Source organism: Hyposmocoma kahamanoa, unplaced genomic scaffold (genome assembly GCF_003589595.1).
Source record: "Hyposmocoma kahamanoa isolate Upper Pololo Valley unplaced genomic scaffold, ASM358959v1 200, whole genome shotgun sequence".
Taxonomy (NCBI): Eukaryota; Metazoa; Arthropoda; class Insecta; order Lepidoptera; family Cosmopterigidae; genus Hyposmocoma; species Hyposmocoma kahamanoa.
Window position 1 is genome coordinate 852987 of NW_020653724.1, and position 25224 is coordinate 878210.

At 36.4% G+C, this 25224-nt stretch overlaps 1 protein-coding gene across 1 annotated transcript in view; it reads right to left on the reverse strand.

Moving 5' to 3' along the window:
* LOC113226746 (putative inorganic phosphate cotransporter) overlaps nucleotides 1–23266 on the reverse strand; it is a 42048-nt gene extending 18782 nt beyond the window's left edge. The window contains exons 1-5 of the mRNA XM_026459474.1: nucleotides 23223–23266; nucleotides 16361–16488; nucleotides 14683–14862; nucleotides 14142–14280; nucleotides 1142–1359 (exon numbers count right to left, since the gene is read on the reverse strand). Of these exons, the coding sequence (XP_026315259.1) occupies nucleotides 1142–1359; nucleotides 14142–14280; nucleotides 14683–14862; nucleotides 16361–16488; nucleotides 23223–23259 (702 nt within the window). The 5' untranslated portion in view covers nucleotides 23260–23266. The remainder of the gene's footprint in view (nucleotides 1–1141; nucleotides 1360–14141; nucleotides 14281–14682; nucleotides 14863–16360; nucleotides 16489–23222) is intronic.
* Nucleotides 23267–25224: the final 1958 nt, after the last annotated feature.

Sequence of the window (25224 nt, forward strand, 5' to 3'; positions counted from 1 at the left end):
TTAGGGGAGCAGTGGAGCTCTTTGTAAAAGAGTTCGTCCAGAGAAATACTGTCACATTACTTATTTCTGCCGCCAAGCATTATTGCGTTCCGGTTTAGAAGGGCAAGGGTGCTGGTGAAATTACAGGCACATGGGACTTGTAAACTTACATCTCAGGGTAACGGGCGCAGTGGCAGTGCCCCTCTGGTCTTTGCGATTTAAAGCTCTGAGGGGCACTGCAATTGTTATAGACAGGCGTCTTTGGCTCACCATCAGGCATACGACTTGTTCGGCCCGTTACTTGATATTATTTAAAAAAATGTGTCCGTCGCATCGTAGCTCCCAAGCGGATGGATTGATCCCAATTTTTTTTTTAATTTCAGATATTGCATACTTAATGGAGATGGTTCTTAGATATGTTTCTTGAACATCTGTTCCTTCTAGCACTAATTTATTTAAGGTATTCTATGCATTCCGTGTATGTAAGCGTGTGGCATACGTTTCTATAGCCGGGTAGCCAAGGGACACAACCTCCACGTCTGACGATCGTAGTAGGACTAAAGCGGACAGGGGAGGCGTGGGGGCTCTGGCTAGTATAGGCGGACTTTAGGTATGTGAAAATGTACGGAGTATATGTTATAGAGAACGTGTAGTTTTGTTATTATTAAAAAACTGATGACTTTCCGTGAAGTATTTACACCGTACTAATAGCATATTTTGTTTTTTAAAGATAACTTCGGATTTTTTTTCTATCGAGGAAACTACAAGTAATCGTGCTTCTAAAGAGTCTGATTTATAGAGTGAACACTTAACAATATCCTATACATTAATTTCATAAATAAACCTATAAAAATAACCATACAGCAAGGGATCAAACATACGCAATTATTTCGCAATTACGTAGCACTGCCTCGGCGAAGACTTAAAGGTCATCGTCAGCTCTTTTCCCAGTTAGTGTATGGATCTCAACCATAAATGTGTCAAAGAATTTTTAAGCTTATAATCCAGGCTTTGGTCAATTGGTATGGCATACTAGTGGAAAGCTGTACACTAACAACAACTTTCAGCTTTTAGGTAAATTAAGGTGATAAAAGATTTAGTCTGAAAAGTGACCGCAACATAGCGAGGGATGAAATTAGATGTTTTGAAACTCTTTTTTTACCTTATGTCCCCCGTCGTGTCCCAGCGACTTTTGGATATAATTCCTTTCTTTTTCACTGATCATCGTGGAGCTCTGTGGCGAGGAAGATCCGATAAATATGTAGATCGCTACCCATATGGCTCCTAATGTCCCGTCTACGTAGAAGATTCCTGACCAGCCCCAGGCCTCCGCTATAAAGCCAGACGCCATGAGCTGAAGAGCTGTACCAAACTGGGATCCTGGAAGACATGTTTCATTTAAGCAAAGCTATATTTTGGATTAGAGAGAAAGCGAGTTTGCATGCAACTACTACACAAAACAGGTCGTATTTTGTTGTTTCCTCGATCTTCCATAGCAAATTTATAGTTACTAAATTTAACAATGGTTGATGCAAGGCTTCAATGTTTCTTTATTAATTAATGAATTAATTTATGCGTGATAGGAAGTCTATAAAAACCTTAAATTACATTTTAGTCCCAATTATACGGTATCCTGAAAGGACACAATAAAGAAAAGCAGCAGAGGGCACTTATCCTATAAAAGGAAGCATTTTTTGTAAGTTTAAAAGACAAACAACGGACATTTTTATTTTGTTCAAATTGCTTACATTATGGCAATAACCTAAAGCGGGCTTTGTTTTTATTCGAGGAGTTGAAATATTTATTGCAGCTACTTTGTTGTACGAACTTCTTGCTTCAGTGATAAATTCGCCATGACATGGAAAACAATGTGAGTAAAAGCTGACTAGACAAACATAGATTATAAATAGGTTTATTCGTTATTTTTTCTAAATAGCGGAGTCATTCCTCGCCCATTTTCCCGTCAGCTATAACGACACCATTAACGCTTTGACGGGATGTTGTTTTAGCATATTTATATAGAATTTGAGATGCCATAATAATGGTACTAGATATACATAGTAGTTTGCCTGTAATATCGAAATTAAGCATTAGGCACAAAAAACAAATATTTGTGACAGGGTAATAGATGTATCTAAGGGACTTAGCACATTTATTTACTATAGTCGACTTGACCAGTCAGAAAAATCTTTATGTTCATGCAATAAGAGCGAAAAAGACGTCACACGTTTTGCTTTCATTCTGATCGCTGACGCGAAACGTCGATTCATTTTCGTTTCTATGACATGGGCATACAGATATTTCTTACCGACGCTCAAAAGGAAATAATTTTTATTAAGGAAAGTATTAAAATTGAACAGTTTGTGGCTAGAAATAAATTCAAATAGCGATATGCTGCGTAGATCAAATTAAAACGTGGTCGCAAAAGATTACACGGCATAAAATGGTTTTCGATTTCGAATTACTGTTATTAATAAAAATTATCATTTACTTCTTCAAAAGGGTACGACACTTAATATAAAAAAAATACAGATTAGATCATGTAATATTCAAGTACATTAGTCATTTAAACAGATTAACTTGTTAACTCGTAAGCTAAGTTAATCTTGTAGTATAGGAGTGAGGCCCTTCGCTCGGTAAACTAGTAAAAATAACCATTGTCCATTTGGACATTAATTGCAACACTTACATATATTGTACACAATGATATAAAACATATAACAATAATAAACAGTATTTAACAATGGTAACATAAATAGGCTTACTTGAATTACTATGAGATTTTTAACAATTTTTCAAATTGTTTAACAACCATTTAGTTAAAGTTTAATTTCTTATCCATTTAAATTATATACACACAGTGTATGTATGTATGTAAATACTTTATTGTATAACAAAACAATCATAATTGTATGGAATCAAGACTCATTTTGTCTTTCAAATGTCTTTGAAATGGATCTTTAATTTTGTAATATGAATTTTCAATTAAAATACTTTTAACACGAGTTTTAAATTTAGGAAATGATAATCTTAATATATTCTCCGGAATGTTATTTTAAATACATATACAGTTCCCCATAAAAGAATATTTACCTTCACATAAAGGGATTTCTTCCAACTAACCTTTGAATAATTGAAAGGAAAGTTGTCTCCTGTGTCGGCACTAAAGTTTAACAAAACAAGAAATTTAATGCTACTCAATTATTTAGAAAGATAAATTCATTACATCAAATTTAATAATACGAGTACATGTATATTAAGAGTCTATAGTACCTCAAATGACTTTGGTTTATTCCGCATGACAGTGAAAGTTTTAAATCAAACACTGGAAAATATATGTTGTAAAATCATTGACTTACAAATAAATGGACGACGGGTCTAATACAAAAACCACGAAAAAAATGTCCCAAGTCAACTTATTCGAAATTTAAATTGTAGTGTCATCGCAGTATCGCGCTATCAGTAGAACAAATGCAGACTAAAGCGGAGTTTGGCGCTCTGTATACGATTTTAGCGCCTTACAAGTGCGGACACTTTTTAGCGCGGACCCGACGTCCATATAATTGTAAGTCAATGAGTAAAATTAAGGATGTACACTGATTTCTATAAAATATAGTGTGAAAACACAATTCCTAAACATTTTCATGTTTAAAAAAATACAAACTTACCTCTAAATTTTACAAAAAAACTTCTGTATTCAGTAGGTACTAATAAAATACTTTACATACATCAATTTTTTTTAATATCAACTGAGCTATACGTATACTGTATGATATACATTTTTGAAATGGTTTTAGTTTCGATTCTAAAAAAATTAATTCCGAAATAAAAGCAGTGTCCTTGTCGCTCGACACAGGCAAAATAAATAGTTTTAGTGGGGGAAAATGTGAATTCGAGCAGAGACAGTATGGACTCTGTAAAACATATTGAGACTCTAATACAAATTATGTGCTCTAACATGAGTAGTCTGAAAAATCTTAATATTTATTGTAAACAAATGATACAATCTGAAAGTTGCAGCACTATTCTGTTTTAGGGCAAATGCTGTGCTACACACAACGCGCTGGCAGAGCTAGAGCTGCTGAACATTTATTGTTGTATTATCAGATGTATGGAAAGACGATATGTCTCTACATTCGACACAAATTTTATTCAAAATGTATTCCATAGCATTTGAGTTCATTTCATATCATCGGTAAGTCTTATTTTGATAATTCAATTTTCTGTCTAATTAATAGATTTTTTTGTAGTATAACTAAAGAAAGTAAACATTATCTCAGAGCAGTTTGGGCGAATTTTATCTTTTGGAGATCTAAGTAAATATTTCGAATTTACTACCCTAGCAGCCAACAACAGCAGATTAGTAAAAACATGCTTCAATAGTACCTATTTTGTAAAATTTAAACTTAATTAATCGAGCTAAACGACATTATGAAATGTGTGCATTGAAGAAGACATGTGCAGACTTAGTCTCTCCTCTGAGCACGACGTAACAGGAAGAGAAACTCTCTACCATAGATAAAGTTTTCTCTACGTAGCGATAAATAAATCGATGCAACTAAAATTACCTTTCATTATCATAGCGGTCACACTATACCGGTAATAGTTTTTCAGGCACAGCTCTAACTCCCTTCATTCATTTCCGCTGTAACGTTTTTAATATAGTTCATGGCGTGCATTAAATCAATGAAAATAAAAGGTAACTCTAATTTTGGTATATAACTCTCTATTACTCAAATATTGATATTTTTGTTGAATCGAAAGCGCATTTTGACGAAAAAGAAAATAATAAAAAAAAACTTCTTGTGTTTGGTTTACTGATTGTCTGTTGTTCTTCAAATGTTCGAAAAGTTTGTCACCGAAATGTACGGGTCAATTCTTGGTAATAAACGCGTGTTTTCCTTTCCTTCACAGATATACATGTACGGGTCAATTCTTGGTAATAAACGCGTGTTTTCCTTTCCTTCACAGATATATGTATATGTGGACGTTTTGGGAGCTAGATCCTCATTTAGTTCCTGGCACAAATAATATATTAATTCTCAGGACGCCTTGAAATTACTGAGGAACTCGGCCTCAGGGAGATGAAACGGTTCGCAAAATTCGCGTACCATCACTCTTTGTCTCTCGTGGCAGGTTTTCCGCATAAAAACTTGAGGCAGAACCTCAAGAGTAGTCGAGACATTAAGCTACCGCGATCTGTATTGAAAAAGTATACAGTATTTGGCTGTCGTGCTATGGTTAGAGAGAAATTCTCTTTATTTGAAATTTGTATGCGCGACTACTTAAACCTCATAGCGCTTATGCTCGCGCCTGTAGAGACGGTTAGACATAATTCGTAGTCACTTCATTTTCGAGAGAAAAATGACAGTTCGAAGAAGTAATAACTTTTGTCGTCGGGCTCATGCTAAGCCTGCTGTTGTCGAGAAGATACTACTTTCTATGCATTCAGATGTCAGTCGTTCGTTGTAGTCCAGCTACTGGCGGCAATATGGCAACACGTTGAATAAAATTTGAATATAAAACAAAACATCGTAATTTACAATATGGGTATTGAAATTTCAACGATATAGCGACCGGGCAAAGTTTAAATTATATTAACAGTCCAGAAATTGTTACATTTTTTAAATTCGAAACTATGACCAATCATTATCAAGATTCCATAGTGCTTAACATTATGATAGTGTGCCTTTTGGCGACAGTGGTTCTTATAGTAATTGAGGTTTAAGGTTCTTCCATTGTTTTTTCTTCCGTGATTAGCTAAAACTGACGTTTTCAAGTGTAAAATTATTTTACCTATGAAATAAATGATTATTTGACTTTAACTTGAGTTCAGAGTGTCTACCTACGTGGTTATGGGTCGGACTAAAAATAGTTGACGAACAGTCACAACTCCACATTCCGTGTCTACACGGAATTCGTAGCTGAGTGACCTCAACGTCTGAATTACATAACCTTTAATATTGCCGTCTGTGCTTTCTCAAGTGCAAGCATATCGATATGCAGTATGGCAAAATGGAGTGGCACAGAGCAGTATAAACCGCGTGAAAAATATAAGAGTGAGCAGAGAGTCATGTTTTAGTAAGTAATTGATGTATTTATTTCTTCTTATTGTTAAGTGCACACTTTGGTAACCACTGCCGTGCCACTCGAGTTATAAGATGCAAAGATCTGAGGGGCACTGCCATTACAAGTCCTACGTGCCTGTAATTTCACCAACACCCTTCAAAACCGGAACGCAGTAACGCTCACATTACTACTGCTTGATGGCAGAAACAGTAGAGCTCCTTGTGAAACAGTTCGTTCAAGGTACTGTATCGTAAAAAGTACTGCCTTACCTTACCTATTTCTGCCGCCAAGCAGTAATGTCAGGATTACAGTGCTTCGGTTTTGAAGGACAAGGGTACTGGTGAAATTATAGATACATAAGACTTGTCAACTTATGTCTCAGGGTGACGGGCGCAATGGCAGCGCTCCTCTGATCTTTGCGATTTAAAACTCTGAGTGGCACTGCAACTGTTTTGGACTGGAGGCGTGTAGCTTACCGTCACTTGATACTTACTATAAAAGAAATGTAAGGTGACATTACTTCAAGGAGCTCTACTGCTACTACAAGATCATTGAGAGAATGATGTAGCTGAAACTAGCATTAAAAAGTTATTAATTTTTGTTGTAACCGAAATTTCAAAATAAAAACATGCGTATAACGTTTTAAAATACATTTTCTGTGAATGTGATCGTGTAGAGATAAGCTTCGATAGCGAGGTTAAGGTAGCTGATATTATAGAAAATTGACTGTGACAGTCAACCGTGACTTCGAAACTTCGATTTGTTTGAAAAAACAAATATACGCGATTTAAATCCGGAAAAATAGTTTCATTTCCTTATAATAATAATAAGGCACACACTCAACATATTATATTCCTATGAGTAACTATCGCGAAAACCTAAGAACTCGATATAGCTGATATCATATTTACTAATACTTGGGGTGCACTATAAGTTTGCGGAATGAATAAGAAAAATACTATAAATGGTCAGCAATTAATTTATTGTTTCTCAAAATATTCTCCCTTAGCGTTAATGCACTTTTTCATATGAATGAACCAATTTTGAAAATATTTATGCCACTTCTCCGTGACAATCTTTGAAACATATTTTTCGTACTCTTCGACAGCCTCTTCAGGTGATGAAAATCGTTGACCGCGTAACTGGTTCTTAATTTTTGGAAATAAATAAAAGTTACTAGGTACCAGGTCGGGACTATACGCAGGATAGCTCGTAAGGTCAACGTTTTTTCACCTTCAAAAATTCATTTGTCTGTGTGGCCGTGTGAGAACTGGCATTATCGTGGTGCAAGATGATACGACGTTTACGGTTATTTTTACGGAGTTTGTCAATAACTTCCGGCAAATAAATGGTCGTGTACCAATTACTATTCACGGTACAACGATTTGTACAGTTTTATTAAAAAAAGAAGCAATCATCCTCTTAAAGGCACTTTGCACGCGCGCCACTTTGGTTGGTTTCAGTTCATCTCGAAAGACCCATACGGTCGATTGCTGCTTTGTTTTGGGATCGTAACTATAAATGTATGTTTCGTCATCTGTTGCTATGTACCACACTAAATTGGACGCCCCTTCGTTGAATCTGGTAAGCATGTCATTGCACCAAGTGACGCGATCCGTTTTTTGAGCCTCAGGCAAATTGTGTGGGATCCACCAAGAGCACAGCTTTTTCACACCCAAATGTTTGTGTAGTATTGATTATATTTGACTCATGCCTGTGGCTAATGGTGCCCGAACCTCATGGTATGTCACATACCCGTGTGTTTTGATCATACGGCGCACAACATCGATGTTTTTGTTGTTCGCAGCAGTGGACGGGCGACCATCACGAAATTCGTCGATAAGATTCACACGACCGCGTTTAAATTCTGCAAGCCAGCTATAAATAGTCGTCTTGCATGGTGCTTCATCGCCAAAAGCAGTTTGAAGCCGAGTGAAGCTCCGCTGAGCTGTTAAATTACAATTAAAGTCGTAGAAAATCATATTATGAAAATTTTCACGACTTAAATCCATGGTGATGTAGACTACCAGTTTCTAAAATGACGCCACAATTTAAATCAAGTGACAGTCAGATGAAACAAACTGTATTCTACAGCCAAAGAGTTCCATTTTCAAATGTTGTAATTACTTTTTAAATATTGTTTACGTAAATAGCCAGTTCCGGAAACTTATAATGCGTCCTACGTAGTTAGTACTTTAATAAAAAAAATAATCAGCAGCAAGAAGCAATAAGAAGTACAGAATAAAAAATGAAGAAATAAAATGCAACAGGCGTTTGCTTCAAGCTACTTTATTATACAATTTTTATTGTTTAATAGTGCTCTTAGCGCCGCCGTTCGTTTTACTTATTATTTCTATTTATTTAGGACGAGCGACAAGGCATACACATAAATTTGAGATTATACGATAACAAAAGGAAAGTATGAATTGTTGCCTCAGTTAAAGAGGCTAAAGTTACTTATGCACTTTTATTTATTATCTTCTTCAACCCTTTTGTACGTCCCACTGCTGGGCACGGATCTCGTCTCAGGCGAGGGTTTAGGCCATAGTCCGCCACGCTTGTCCAATGTGGGTTGGGGACTTGCAGGTTTCATCACCATGTTTTCCTTTACCGAAAAGCTCATGGTAAGTTTCAAATTATTCTATTTGAATTTATTCCATTTCCAATTATTATCTAACTTTTGTCGCCCATCTTTGCCACCTCTGCTGAGGCCGGATGGCTCGCCGGCTCATACTGCGAAAGAGAAGGCAAATCTCTTTGCCTCACTCTTTGCAGAAAGTTCGCGTCTAGATGCCGCAGGAATCCACCTACTTTACCCCAGGCTGGCTGCACTATGGCGCCAGTTCGCGTACGCCAAAAAGAGGTACTTAGAACTCTTCGAAATCCAGACGTAAATAAAGCTAGCGGGCCAGATGGATTTCCAGCAATAGTCCTGCGTAACTGTGCGCCTGAGTTGTCTCCTTTTCTCACACGCCTGTACCGCCTCTCATTTGAGACTGGTGTAGTTCCCAGGTCGTGGAAGTTTGCAAACGTGCAACCTGTCCCTAAAAAGGGAAGCTGACCCTGTCAACTTCCATATTCCATATTCCATAGTCACTTCCATACTCTGCAAGACTATGGAATGTGTACTCAACAACCGTCTCCTATCGTACCTTGAAGACAACGACCTCCTCAGTGATCGCCAGTACGGATTCCGACGAAGGCTATCTACTGGGGATCTTCTTGTGTATGCTTGTCACATATGGAGCGAGGCTATAGAAAAGCAAGGCGAAGCACTTGCAGTGTCTTTGGACATTTCTTAAGCCTTTGACAGGATCAGGCACGCAAACCTTTTAAGTAAACTTCCCTCTTATGGGCTTCCCACTGACATTTGCAATTGGATCTCGGATTTCTTGAGCGAACGTTCGATTCGAGTGGTCTTAGAAGGCTACTATTCCGAACATATGGCGATAGATAGAGCTCCTCAGGGTTCCGAACTGTCTGCAACTCTCTTTCTGCTGCATATCAATGATATGTTAATTCCAGGTACCTTTGCAGCTTGGTATATAGGCAGTCGACCAATGCAAGGGTCAGTGAAGAGGAAATCCAGTCTTGTAGAGAGTCGATGGTTAGCCGTTTAGATTTGACACTCTAGGCAGTCTCCGGTTGGGGCAATGCCAATCTTGTCAAATTTAACGCTACCAAAAGGCAGGCGTATCTATTCTCCACAAAATGGAGTCCCTTTGAGCTGACTCCGACTTTTCGTGATATATCCATACTTGGAATGGACCTGTCGTCCAATTTGAACTTCGGCAGATACATTGAATCCATGGCCGAAAATGCAGCAAGGAAGCTTGGAATCCTTTCCAGGGTGAGGCGTTACTTTACACCGGGACAGTTGCTTTAGTTGTCCGATCGTGCATGGAGTACTGCTGCCACCTTTGGGATGGCTCTGCGACATATCAACTGGCCACTTTAGATTCAATTGACAACAGTGCCAAGAGGCTTGTAGGTGACTCGGAATTAGTGGAGGCGAAGCTGCAGAGCATTGAACACCGCCGTAAAGTTGCCTGCTTGTCGGTATTTTACAGGATATATCACGGAGAGTGTGCGAATTACACAATTTAATTCCGCCTTCCCCTTTCCATTATCGGGGGACTAGGCGTAGGCTTGAGTTCCACCCTTATGTTGTGGATATTCCAAAGATTCACACGAAGCGTTACGCTTTCACATTTATATGGCGAACGGCTATGGAGTGGTATTCCCTGCCTGCAGACTTGTTCCCTGAACGTTATAACTTGGACCCTATCAAGGCGAGTGTGAATAGGCATTATTTAGGTGTGCATGCTCCATCGTCGACCTCATCGTCACTTTCCATCAGGTGAGATGGAGGTAAAATGCGCACCTATATTTTATAAAAAAAGAAAAGTTAATGTTCGCAAGTAAATTCAGAAAAAGTTAGAGGTCCGAGCACGGACTATAAACCACAGCCTCTGCTTTTTGTATTATATGTATGTATATTACTGTTACTTAAGGTATGTATGTAGTAGATATCTTTTGTTCCTGTCACGTCTAGTTTTTGAGGTACCGCCCGGTATCATTTTTAACCATCGAGTATTTATCCAGAAATAGAGACGAAATGTCATTTAATTTGTTTGAAAACTATTCTGCCAAATCATTACGGTGACAACTGCGCTCCGATTGGCCAGCCCAAATTCGAAGCAATTGACGAGTTTCACTTCAAAGGACCAGTTTAACTTGAGCTTTGCTATAATGGACGAAAATTGAAAAATTACATATTTAATTACCTATGAAATGTGATTATGTTTGCTGTGTAATTAGATGTTTTGCTGTTTTTCCCACACCACCGAATGGAACAGCCTCCCATTTTTAAAGATATTTATCTTTATTACAACAAATACAGAATATTTTTGGAATGTCAGAAGACGTACACACAGGTCAGTTGTTGGAGCTGTATTATTTCAGATTTCTGATTTGTAATTTCAGAGCAAAAGAGAGTAGATATTTAAAAGTGATATAGGGCCCGTTTGTTTGACGAGTTGTCAGGGATGGATGGTCCTTATTTCGTGTGTATTTCTAGTTATATAGTCGATGTTTTTAACTTTCTTGATTAAAGGCTTATTTGTAAAAGGTAACGTAATTGACGAACGCTATTAATTTGATATTAGTATCTTTGAGATAAATTATCTCAGAGCGTAATTATATAGTTTTACAACAAGACTACTTAAAGAAGTGGTTATTGTGAGTACAGAAATTAAACCAAAGCATGATTTTTTACGTGTGTGCATTATCAAGTCGCAAAGAATAAAAGTATACGAAAAATTATGAAATGCGTAATTCCTATATTTTGGGCATATTGCATATTAAGATAAGTCTTGCATTCCGTAACTGTATTGCATAACATGCTATGCTACTCTTTTGTCTTGGCAGAATATAAATAGAACATTCATGACTTTTACAGTAACCGATACCGTGGCGTGAACGCAGTAATTATTACAACCATTGCATATGACCTTGGTTACTCAACCGCTTGCACTGAGGGTGCTGGATGAGATGGTTACATTACAGTAGCACCAATTTGGGAAATTAACTTTTCTAAGTTGGTTAAGGTTTGGATGTTCTGGGTGTGCAGAATGAATTCCGTTACTCTGGTACTCATAGTACAGGGAGCTTCGAGACCAGTTCATTGGTATGGCTATCGAGCACCTATTGTTATCATAATTATCATGGACGTCACTAAAGGTTGCAGTGAAAGGTTTGTCGAGTAATCAGAGTAATCATAGAGGCAAAAATGTGGCACCCGTCGTAAATAATTTGTTACACGCATAGGCAAAAACAATGCGACACTGAATGTCGTTAAAAATCCATTTTTTCTGTTTCTTATTCTGTTTTTCGTTTCAAATCTTGGGAGCCGTTAGTAATGAACAGAAAAAGAGGTTTTACCAGGGTCTAATTGCGCCTGAAAAGGCTTAAGAAATGGTATTAAGGTCGTAGAAATGTAGCTAAGTTGGTAATTACTGATAACGTCTAAAGCGAGAAAATTTGTTTCAATACAAAAGTAAGAGTTAAAGAATAGACATTTTTTTATTTATTTTGTACACAATATTTCTTTTAGCTTTATATTTGGTGATTTATGCTGCAACATATGAATTAGAATTTATATGGTTGGATTTTCTTGAAAAAAAAAATTATGAAATAAAAATACATTCTGGGCATTGACTTACAAATAAATGGACGACAGGTCTAATACAAAAACCACGAAAAAAATGTCCCAAATCAACCTATTTAAACGTAGTTACATGTAAAAGAATATGAAAAAGCTAAAACGTTGAATTTAAATTGTAATGACTTTGCAGTACTGTCTAATTTTGCTTGCTTCGCTGTCAGTCGAACAAACGAAGACTAAAGCGTGAATGACGCTCTGTATATGATTTTAACGCCCTATAAGTTCGGATACTTTTTAGCGCGGACCCGACGTCCATATAATTGTAAGTCAATGATTCTGGGAGTTTACTTTTTAGTTACTTTACAAATAACCTAAAAAAATATAAGTGTTACATAAAATATTACACGAGAAGTTTAAATAAAGAAATACAGCTCTTTGAAAAGGGTATCAATTTTTATAAAAAAATCAAAAGTTGTGAAATTATTCAACGGCGTGTCAACAGACAAATAAATGGACAAATATTTTTATAATACCGAGTAATGGGACGAACAAATCGTGACATATAAAGAGATATACGTCAAAGGAAGGTCATGTTATAGATAAACAGTCTAAATTCTTTGTCTAGCTTAAATACGAGCGCCATATTGCTAGAGTGAACCTTTTACAAGAAGCGGTGGAGAAGTTTTTATCAACATCAACATCATCATCATTTAATATCTAACTGCCGGACACGGGTCTCCTCTAAATACAGGGTTTAGGTCTTTGTCCTCTACGATAGCCCCATGTGGGATTTCCAAGATTTGTGAATCATCTTCGATATTCCGTCACGATTTATTTCTTTACCATCACTGGGAAATTACTCGTTAACCTTTTCAAAAGTACGTAATTTGGAAATTAAGGGATACAAACCGTCAAACTCTCAATTGAAAAGCAACCATTGTCCTACTACCACCGCTTAGGTAACAATTACGCTTAATTACTTAAAATATGAAAACGAGATTTTTGCTGTACATAATGTTATTTCGAATTAGGACGTGAAATCGCACCAGAAAAGATTATTTATTTGATGACAATAAACTTAAATTAATAACAATCGTTCGTTATTACCCAACATATACCCATTACATAATAAAAAATATTTAAAAATTATGATGAGAGTCGATGCCGAGATGTATACAATATAGAATAATGTAGGCAATAATAATAATAAGGCACACACTCAACATAACTCCACACCAGGGAAACCCTGTGTCGCGGGTGACATGGACACACGCATTACACCCAAACTCACGAGAGAAATAAATGTAGGCCATACCAATATTTCTACTGGCCGGGAATCGAACCTGGGACCTCTGACCATGGAGGCTGTTACTATAATTATATAGCCACAGTCGTCATTGTATACACAAATACAATTTTCAAATGATTGAAAACGGTTGTCATATGTTGATGCAGTTAGTGTGCCAGAATTTAAACCGTTCTTTTAATGGTAAAGAGTTGAATTTAAATTTGAAACTTGAACCTTAATGCGTTGTTTAATATAAGCATCAGTACCAGGGAACTCCGTGTGCTATGTATGTACTGTGTGTTCCGTGTAATATCAGAGCTACGGAATTCACTCCGGAAACTAATTAATTTCCTTTATTAGTCCCACCAGGATTCAATTCAGCGCCCATAGTGTAAACCGCTTTGCCACCGAGGTTGTCAACGTAGACATTTTGTAATCAATTTTGGCCGATCACTGTCGTTAGTCAAAGGACATAGTCCAAAGACTCTCTTACAAAGTAATAAAGTCACTTCTATACAAGGTATAACGTCAAGGTCCAATAATACTTGAAAATATGAGAATGTGCGAAAAAAATTAACAACATTTTTATGTTACAACAGAATTTGAAAATGATTATGAGGAATATTTCTATGAACTTACCAGCATATATTACAGTGCCAAGCCGGCTCTTCTCTTCAAGAGGCGCCCATTTGCCAATAAGGTTGTGTATTGAAGGGTACAGAAAACCTTGCGTTAAACCTTGTAGGACACGGCAAGCGCAGACCAGTTGCCAACCACCCTGAAGTCAAACATTTATTTATTTTTCAGTAACCAACAACTAACACGTCTTAAAAACGATAGAGAACAGTCGCATGAGATAGTTTTAAGGATAACACTTTCAATATAATTTAATTACGAATGTAAGGTATAAAACAATAATTACCTATATGAAATCATTAAAGGAAAAACAAAAAAAATGACAGTTTTTTTTAAATTATTTAAATTGACAGTGGTAGGACACAATCAACTGAAAAAAAAAACATTACAATGTACAATGAGTAACCCAACAATAAAAACTTTCGCAATTTCATTTTGGTCCAATGGGACGTAATAAAATTCTCTCTCGAATAAACAAATATTTGCATATAACGTATGGGAGTTACCACACTTATTTATAATCGCCTTACTATAATATACTTACAAAATGTGATCCGATGGGTATCAATAACGAGATAACAGAATTGACAGTGACGCACGTTGTGATGAGGACCTTGCCTCCGAACTTGGCCGCCAACTCTCCGCCGGGAATTTGTAGCACGATGTAGCCCCAGAAGAAGGACGACAGAATCACGCTTTGGGTCTTTGTTGACCAGTCGAAAGACTACGGAAATCAAAGAAGAAAATAAAAAAGGCGTTACAACATTTTTTATGAAGACACGACCTAGAACAGCCAAACTAGAATCACTTAATAATAACAAAATTGAAATTCGTACTCGTGGTGTAGTAAGCCTACATTTGCACAATGACAATGTTTCAGAACAGACGTTCAAGATTCTATGAATTTGAAGATGCATCAAGCTCTGAAAAGTGTAATAGCCCAACTACCTGTTAACAGTATAATATTTATCAACACATATCAAGATATTGGCATATTTTGAATTGTTCATGTTGCCTTTTGATAGTTGGATATCTACTTGTATCTGAATGCAATCTTGCTTATCTTGACACTTCGAGTTACGTTTATACTTTGCACGCGAGTTTCATGTAACGGGCCATGTTTCAAGAACTCGGCCTCAAGCAGCGTCTGTCTGCTCTGGTACAAACTCGCTTCCTGAAATTCTTCGGTCATGTCTCTAGACGAAATTTTGACTCTCTAGGACGTCTTGTCGTGCAAAGCAGAGTAGATGGCAAAGAAGATCACTCATGCGATGGCCTGATCAAATAAAATCTGCAGTGGGCGGTTCTTTACATGCGTGTACGAGATTGTCCACTAAAAGAGATGGCGAGATATCGTGAAGCGGGCTACATCAACTTCTAACAAACATACTGCGTGATGACGAAACTATAAACTATTTGACGCTTGTATGATAGAGTCTTTGACATTTGTGGCTTAGGAGTAACATTAGTACGTTAGACTTTCATAACTATATGACAGCAACCTGCAAACAGGCGAGTAAGATATTAGGCTTTATTTTACGGACATCCTATGAGTTCAATGACGTGGTTGTGGCGAAGGTGTTGTATAACGCCTACGTATGCAGCAAACTAGAGTTGGCAGCTATAATTTGGGACCCTTGTGAATACAAATATTCTATTATGATTCAACGAATTTTTCTCTATTTTTCTACGAATTGGCTCTATAGACTGCAGTACGGGTATTACTCATACTTGTATCTTTCTCAGTTTGTTGCGGGAATGGTGGACTTAGACACTTTGTCTCGTAGGCGAAAGATGCTTCTTCTGGCTCAATATTTATCCGCGTTCCATCATAAGGTGGATATTGACATAAGATTGATCTGCTGATGCCGACGCGTATACCTTGGGGCGTCGAGGGTGCGGTGGCCCCGCGCAGCCGGCTGCGGCTCTTACGCAGGCCCGTCACGGTACGGTACATGCCGCAAACGCGCCTACCGTTCGCGCTATACGCCTGATCGGGGACGTACTCAGTGTGATCACATAGACATATTCGATGATAGCGTTGAATATATATGTAGGGAGAGTTGTAAATTTTTAGAATTAGAGTAGTTTAGTAATACCATAATTAAATATATTCATAATTATCTGTTTATGACATGTAAGCGTGCTGGCTATTTAGCTGCAAGTTTACAATGCAAATGAATGAATAAATAAATTACCGAATAAAATGTATAACAACTAACGTCATCATCTAAGGGGGACGTCATGGCGACGATGGCCATGCTCATGTTGACCCGCATGGCGTAGCAGAGCACCATCCCGAAGAACAGCAGACAAACCTGTGCGTGCCGCATGCCCAGTCCCGGTGGATCTGCAACGCACACAAGTACTGAATAAAGCCTTTATCAATATGATGACCGCGATAGTTCAGCGTATAAGCACCAGATATTTATATATTTGATATATTTTTTGATTGATTGATATATTTGAGGATAGATGGATCTTGGTATTCACTTCCGATCTAACCAAATGAATTATCTGCTCTAAATGAATGCCTAAAATAAAAATTGGACGATAGGTATGCTGAAATGTAAGACTGCTAGCACCCATTATACGAGTAATGATTACGGTCTCTTTTAAGCCAGTTCTTCATAGATGAGTGTGATAGTCGTTGCTTCAACATACTAACCGACAAACGAAAATTGTATGTTCGTTTACAAAAGCGATTAATGAACAACATAGAAATAGTGTCAAGTTTGTTGTAATACATTTTTTGAAACAAGGAATTTTACTTAACTCTAACACTTTCTATTCCCGCATGTGAAAAATGGATTATCGTTTACTTTTTTATTTCAAAATATCATTCTAATTATTTCTAAGTTAAACATTATAAAATATCAACGGTTGTTCCAAAGATGTAAGTGACTGAGTTTGTTTTATGTATTCTACATTATAAACCATTCCTAAATACAAGTCTCAAGTAAAAGCAAGTGCAAAATTATTCAAGAGTATTTATTTATCTTTGAGTAAAATTTAATTAAACTCACCAGTTCGATTGGTCTTAAATAATCAAAGTACGTACTATTTTTCATACTTTTAGGTATTTTTTCAAGAAATCAAAAATCGGTGAATAATTATACTACTTTTCCTGAAACCTATTCGTTTAAAAAAATACATTATCAGTAACTATGTACATTAGGCAAAAACTTTTATTTTTTATTTTTCTGAGTGTTCGATCTTTGTATTAATAATTATAACAAACTAGTGCAGTAATTTCACAAAAAAATACTTGAATATTAATTGAATAAAAATTTAAAATACATTGCTTACTGTCATTTTAAAAAACCTGGTATAGTATGTGGTATATTATGATAATAGAGCAACAGGTCCACATGACCCCATGAGCTTTTTGTTGCCTTTTTTATTACTGTAATTTTTAATGTAATCGGGAAGTATACCCCTTCTTAATTGATGTCTCTTAGAATGGGAGAAGTCATGTCAACTGCATAATTCGTGCAATTCGTGCAATTTTCATCTTAAATTGTATATTTTTATATTTATTTAATTTTTTTTAAATATTGTGTCAAATATTTCTTGGAGGACTAAATTACAGTCCTCTAAGAAATGTTTGACATAAAACTAAAGAAAGATGCAAAATGTTTACATGGACGCTGTACGTTTACTTTTTTTAACAAAAATTTGGTTGTAATCCTTTTTGGAATCCGCTACTAAATACAGTATTAAGTGGCATTTTTTATTTCATATTTTATTGTCTCCCAATTAGCTTTGCTTTTGCTAGTAGCTTTGAAAATCAAATAACTGTATTTTTTATATATTCGGAGTTGGAGTCAGTTATGATTGTAAACATAATGTAACAAATTGTATTGTTTACGTGATGTGCTTCACAAAATTACAAATTTTAGCTAATATTATTACATGTTGTTTTCTAATTATTAGAAAAACGATTTACTAAGCTATCTCGATCATTTTTTCTTTGTTTACAAATGTCACGTCAGCTTGAGAACTCAAACTGAGTGAGGCCGCAGAGAGAGTGACGCTGGTGTCGTTTCAATCAGTTCTGTTTAATCAGTCTTGTGACATGTAAGGCGTTGGTAGGGTTGCCATATGAAGAAGATAACGAGTGAAGTTGATGATCAATGCTTTAGAAACGAGCACGCATTTACAAGATGTGTTTTGTGAGAGTTACTTGGAAAGTAATAATCGGAGCGCGGCTACTCCCTGTGAATTTGCCACGTGACGTTTAAAATTCATTTTTACTTGATCCACCTTTTGTACATTCGCACTATCATGTACACTAACAATAAGATAAGAAGAAGAGGTGAAAATTATTCTTAACAAAACAACTATGACGTTTCTTAATAACCAGTCCGACCTACCAAATCATTAGCGACAGTTTTGTAAAGCTGTGGCATACTGAATATACGTTTGTCATTTATTTACTGTAGAATAAGACTTCATACACTACAAAGATGTGAAAAAAGCAGTTCTTCCTTGTGTAAATTAAAAAAAAAGCGGAAACCTTTGCTCCCTAGCATGTCCCATGCATACTTAATGGGCTTGAGATCGGTAGACAGAGCAGGTAACTCTAACAATGTGAATTCATCACAAGCCTTATTGTGTATGCACGTGCATGAACATCAAATTTTGGCCGAGCTGCTGTCGGTGAGGTATTGTTATGGGTTGCACAACTTCGTCGCAGTATTGTACCTCATTCAAATTACGTCGTAGCTATACGAGATCTATTTTCCAGGTCACACCGTGGTCTTTACGCCTTGGTTATAGACTTCTTGTGTAGGGACCAAAACCGTAACGAAGTTCATCAAAAAAAGAACACGCCCCAATTGAGTTCCGTCCATGCTAAACAACTTCCTTGATTTCCAAGTCGCAGAGCTAGGAGTCATAGTGGTCTGCGTGCGTGAAAATGGACTTCACTAATTTTTACTAGCAGTTAGGACACTATCAACCATTTGGTGCTGGTACCGTAGTCTTTCCACCAGTTGCCAAACTGTATACGGCGCCGTCTCCATGAAATAATTAGCAGAAAACGATGTTGTCTTTGTGAAGTGATTTTGCATCTTCCACGGTAATACACGGTTATGTCTCCTGTAGGCCTGTTTCGTGCATTTAGTGGGCAAATTACGCTTGGTAGCGAGGAAACATTGGCCGTAATATTACGTTGATAACGCCCTGCTTTCAACATACCCTCCGTGGGTGAACGGTTACCATGCCGGACTGCCACGCAGAGGTCCCAGGTTCGATTCCCGGGCCAGGAGAAATAGTTGTATGGCCTACAATTATTTCTCTCGTGAGTTTGGGTGTAATTTGTGGTTGTCTATGTGTGTGTCCATGGCACCCGCGACACAGGGTTTCCCTAGTGCGGGGCTATGTTGAGTGTGTGCGTTATTTATTATTATTATTATTATTATTATACCCATAGCCTTAAGTATCTCTTCCCGCAGTAAATAATAACGTGACTCTAAGAACCACAAGAAATACCAAAAATAAAAATAAATTGTTTAACACAAGAAAAACAAACGCAAAGTTATGAGTTTCAATTCTTTACACAAGAAAAGTATGTAATCTGAGCACGTATCATGTTTTCCTTCATATTTTTTTTATCATGTCTTCCTTCATAGTTTGCTTTTTGTTTTATTTTTTAAATTTAGAACCATTATTGAGTAAAATATGAATTTGTATTTATACATTTTCAGTGGCCTATAGTTCATTGGCTTGTTGAGGAATATATACATATATCTACATAACAATACAAAAATATGGTCTGCTAGCTTAATTACTGTACAGAATTAAATAATAATTGTAAGCTAAATTTGAAAGCTACCTAGATTTTCATAATAATGTAGTTAAAAACCGTGTTTAAAGAAACAGCTTATTAATGTAGTTAACATAAGTAGAATTATGTATGTTTATTATATTAATAGGCTATTTTTGTTGTTATCTGGCAAACTACTTTAAAATGGTTAGCTTTTTTTAGGAATTTTGTGTTTGTAAGTTTTAGAAAACAAACTTCAACATCACCAGCAAATATCACAATGTTACAAGAGTTATTTATCCAAAAATGTAAATAATTTATATTAAGTATAAAACAGGAATGAGCAATAGCATTTATCCCTGCGGAACGCCATTTTAATTTACTCTCCCTTCAGCGAGCTAAATTAATTGAAATTAGAATTCAAATTTTAAATAATTAATTGGTCAAAACGACGATGTCCAATTGAGAAAGTCTCCAATCTGCACTTCCCAGGCCGCAGAAGATTCACAATTATGGCCGCCAAGGTACAAAAATCCTTTTCTCGAATTACAGGCTTTGAATTTACTTAAAATCTGCTTACGTTTTTGTCTTTTCTCTAATGTTGAATTTAAGAGCCCTAACCTGAGGCTATTACACACAGACTCTTTGTCCTTATGTGATATACGCACGAAACACCATTGCGGGTGACATGGACCATGCAAATATTTCTCCCAGCCCGGAACCGAACCCGTGACGTCTGCGTGGTAGATCAGCATGGTAACCGTTCGGTCACGGAGGCAGTTGCAATAAATTTTATTGGTTGCAATTATTGGATACAAAGTACATCGAATCTTTACACTACACATTTTGTTACACATACCATTGTTAGATTGAATGCGACTGTTTTTATTTTTCAAATTTTATCTTTAGCGTTAAATTAGAATCAAACTTAAGTATGCGAAGCGAGTTGGTTATTTTTCACGCAACTTTGAATAGCCAGTCTGTAATTTTACATATATAATATTCATACTCTTTGGCACTACTAAAAATCGGTTAATTTTACCTAATACGAATAAGGTGTTGAATATTGTCGAGGTCACGTATGTCGCACGTGTCAACAAATCTCGAATTGCTTGTTAATGCTCCGAAAATGGTGAAGATGTATCTCACATATAAACTATAAGTCCCACTATCAAAAGTTTGGATTATACACCACAAAGTACGATGTTGCTGATTAGAGAGAGAGAAAGAGAGAGAGACAGAGAGATTTCCATTAATTAATCATATTTTTTTGTAATAAATAACGTGAAAACCTCAGCAGTGTAGCAGAAACTAGTAATAATAATATTATAATACCGCACACGCTCATAGCACCGCACTAGAGACACCCTGTATCGCGGGTACCATGGACACACACATAGACACACGCATAGTATTTAAGTTGGCTGTTGTTGTTCCTTAAAAATAAAATAAAAAATTATAAATAGACAGCCAGAAATTACAAACAAACGAGAGAAATAAACGTAGGCAATACAAATATTTCTCCTGGCCCGGGAATCGAACCCGGGACCTCTGCGTAACAGGCAGCATGTTATCGTTTGGCCACGGAGGTAATTGAAGTTTACTGTAGAGCAGGTGGAAGTTTCCTGTCTGTCTATCTGTAGTATGTATGTATTTAATTGAACATGATTTGATTTTTTTTTCAAACAAACTAACGTTGCTGGTTCTACAGGTCTCATGGTCACAGCCAACTCACTAATTAATCATGGCTGATTTGGAATTTTCAACTTTTTCGGGTTGTACATAATATAGCAATCGAGAAAAGCAAGAAACTCGATGGGATTTGATCATGCTATGTTTGTTTATTATTGACATTTTTTTTATAATATCAAGTGACGGGACGAACAAGTCGTGCGCCTGATGGTACGCTACACGCCTGTCCATAACAGTTGCAGTGCCACTCAGAGCTTTAAATCGCAAAGATCTGAGGGGCACTGCAACTGCGCCCGTCACCCTAAGAAATAAGTTGACAAGTCCCATGTTTCTTTTCACCAGCACCCTTACCCTTCAAAAACGGTTTATCGATTTATCATTTACGATTCGATTTGATTATTATATTTTTGTTCACTATTGACATGTTTATCATTTATCACTTTTATTTTTCCTTTACCCTTAAATAACATGATATTGATATTTATTTACAAATAGTGAAAGCATTTATTCCAATAATCTCAGTACAGAGTACTAAAAAAAAACTGACCTCAAAAGTACGTGGAATTACATATAATTACCAAGTTTTATTAAAATCGGTTACCTGAAAGTGCGCAAATCCGGATTCATCTCCAAGTTTGCCACTATACGAGACTTGACACACAGGATAATAAAAATCGCAAAAATCTCAGTACTCAAAGTATAGGTACCAAGAGAGAAAAACGCCTTGAATTGGAGAATATCAAAATCAACCATTAAAATAATTGCTTCGTATAATAAAATTTAGGCGCTATTTATAAAAAATGCACAGCCACCCTTAGAGGTGGATGATTATCTTCAAAATTCAATGGGAGTACTATGGAGGTACCCTCTTTTCTACGAAAAAAGAATCATGAAAATCGGTTCACAAATAACGGAGTTATCGCGTAACATACATACCAAAAAAAAACCGGTTAAAAATAGTACACCATTCAAGCAACCTTTAAGGTATAGTAGAATATCATAAAAAAGACACTTTCTACATATTAATAATGAGAGTAGCGGGTAAATGTTGAGGGTATACATCATTCCGTACGATTCATTGTAGTTTTTGATGTACCATTGTTGCGATAGTAACACTTACTCTTCAAAACCGGAACACAGTAATGCTGACATTACTGCTTGGCAGCAGAAATAAATAAGGTGCCAGTTACTTTCCTGGACGAAGATCTTTACTGCTATATAAAGATGTTTTCACAAGGTGCTTACACCTTGGGAAAAAACAACAAAATATTAATGTACACATACAGTGTGTTAGTTTATAAAAATAATATCATTAAAATTATTAATACAAAGATCGAACACGTAGAAAAAAAATCACGGAAATAAGATAAACCCCACGGAATGAATCAGCGGTCCTCGCGAATTTTTCAATGTGCTTGTTTGTTGGATCTTTGTATTCGGTTTTTTCAACGACTTTTTAGTCACGGCAGGGCGCAGGGTTTGCTAGAAGACGTCGGTTTAAATCCGGCCGTATCGAAGGAATTTCTTCTAAGTCTTCGACCTTTGTATTAATAATTATAACAAACTAGTGGAGTAATTTCACAAAAAAATAATATCGTTAAAATTTGGACGAACTTACTTACTTTTATTTTCATTGTCAATTTCTTCTTTCGTAGACATTTTGTAGCACGGCTATTACAGCGACTAGAAAATCACAACTCACTTTGTATATTAAAAATAAGACATAAATTAACTAAAGTTATTTGTACCACGCAGTTAACCGCAAACTAAACTGACACTAAAATAAACATTTTAAAACAAAAATGTGAAGAATCTGCCCAGGCGGTGGCTGCGCCGGCGTTCGACGCACTACGTTTTTGAAGCGTCGCTGATAGTTTGATCTTTGATTACATTGATCTCTAGATTCGTACTAAAGTCAATCAGTATGAAATGAAAGATGTCTCAAGTTACAAACTAGATGAAATTTTAAGATAAAATAATTTGCTGAAGTGTGTAGGTACAGTTTTTTTGTTTTTTTTTTTAAATAATAAATGACACACGCTTGGCCATTATCTCACCTGATTTTAAGCGTCGATGTGACCGACGATGGGACGCATTTGCCTAAAAAATGCCTATTCACTCTAGCCTTGAAAAGGCCTAAATTGTACTTTTCGGGAAATACAGATAGAGAGTAGAGTACTCCATTCCTTTACCGTACGCATCAGAAAGGTGGAAGAAAAGCGTTTGGTGCGAATAGGTGGAATATCAACGACATAAGAATAGACTGCTCCGGACCTTCTAGTCGACCAAAGGACGAACACTGTATTTAGTAGGTAAAGTGATTCATCGACATTTTATTTTGAACATTCTTATCGTATTAACGTTGCGTTAACTCGGAACTCGGATCAACGAACCACGTCGCTTAGAACACTATGACATGCCGTCACACGAGCACGCGACGAAGCGTAGCAGCTCTAAGGTATTCCGTAATTCCTGAACTTTATGTTATGAAATTTGCTTAGTATTTATTATTATTCCCGGGCCGGGAGAAATATTTGTACGGCCTACGTTTTTTTCTCTCGTGAGTTTGGGTGTAATTTGTGGTTGTCTATGTGTGTCTCCATGGCACTCGCGATACAGGATTTTCCCTCCCTAGTGCGTCAGTGTGGAAAAGGTGTATTTCTGTTGGCGAACCTGATTCATTTAGCACAATTATTTTATTCCAATATTTGCAACGATAACAAGTGTTATGGCACATTATTTATTTACCTCGCAATCTGTGTGGCTGACTGTAATAAGATAATTTTAATACTTATCGAGTTCTTACATTTCTGCGATTGCCACACATTGGCAATGAAACAAATTTTTCGGATAAAAATCGCATACATATTCATATGTTTGTACTATCTGGTGCCCGCATCGTTATCTGCGTAGAAAGTACTTCGAGTAGCCTACTGCAGCGTACTAATACTAATTTTCATTACAAAAGGCATAAAAATATGAATATTCAGATCTCCTACTCGAGAAGTGTGTGGTTCTCCATACAAACTTTCATCCCCTATTTCACCAACTTTAAGATTTATTTTTATGACAAAAAGTAGCTTATGTCCTTCCCCTAGGGCCTTTCCATCTTTAAACCAAAATTCGTTAGATTTGGTTTAAAGGTTTAGGCGTGAAAACGTAACAGACAAAGTTACTTTCACATTTATTACAATATTATATTGGATTTAAAAAAGCTTCAGTCATCCGTGATCATGGGATTTATAGATATTATTTAAAGAACCTGAAACGTTATGTACACGATTTAGATCCGAAAACAGTTCCACTTCCACTTTTAATACAGTAAAATTATCTGAAATACAAGCAATGTTATCTATGTATTTGATAAATATCACATTACGTGCAGATGTTGCTCTTGACACGTAATCAGCATATTTTGTTTCTTACTTCCATATCATTGTTAATCTCCGCAACGTAGGAATATATTTTAATAAATCTACTCGCGTGTATATATTGGATGTAACTTTACGATAGGAGCATGAGTATGTCCTCGTGGTCTTACTAGTAGGATACGTAAGATGTAAGTTTCTGTGCTAAGGCTTGACATTGTGAAACTTCCCACAAAAACAGAGAAACGTACTTCTA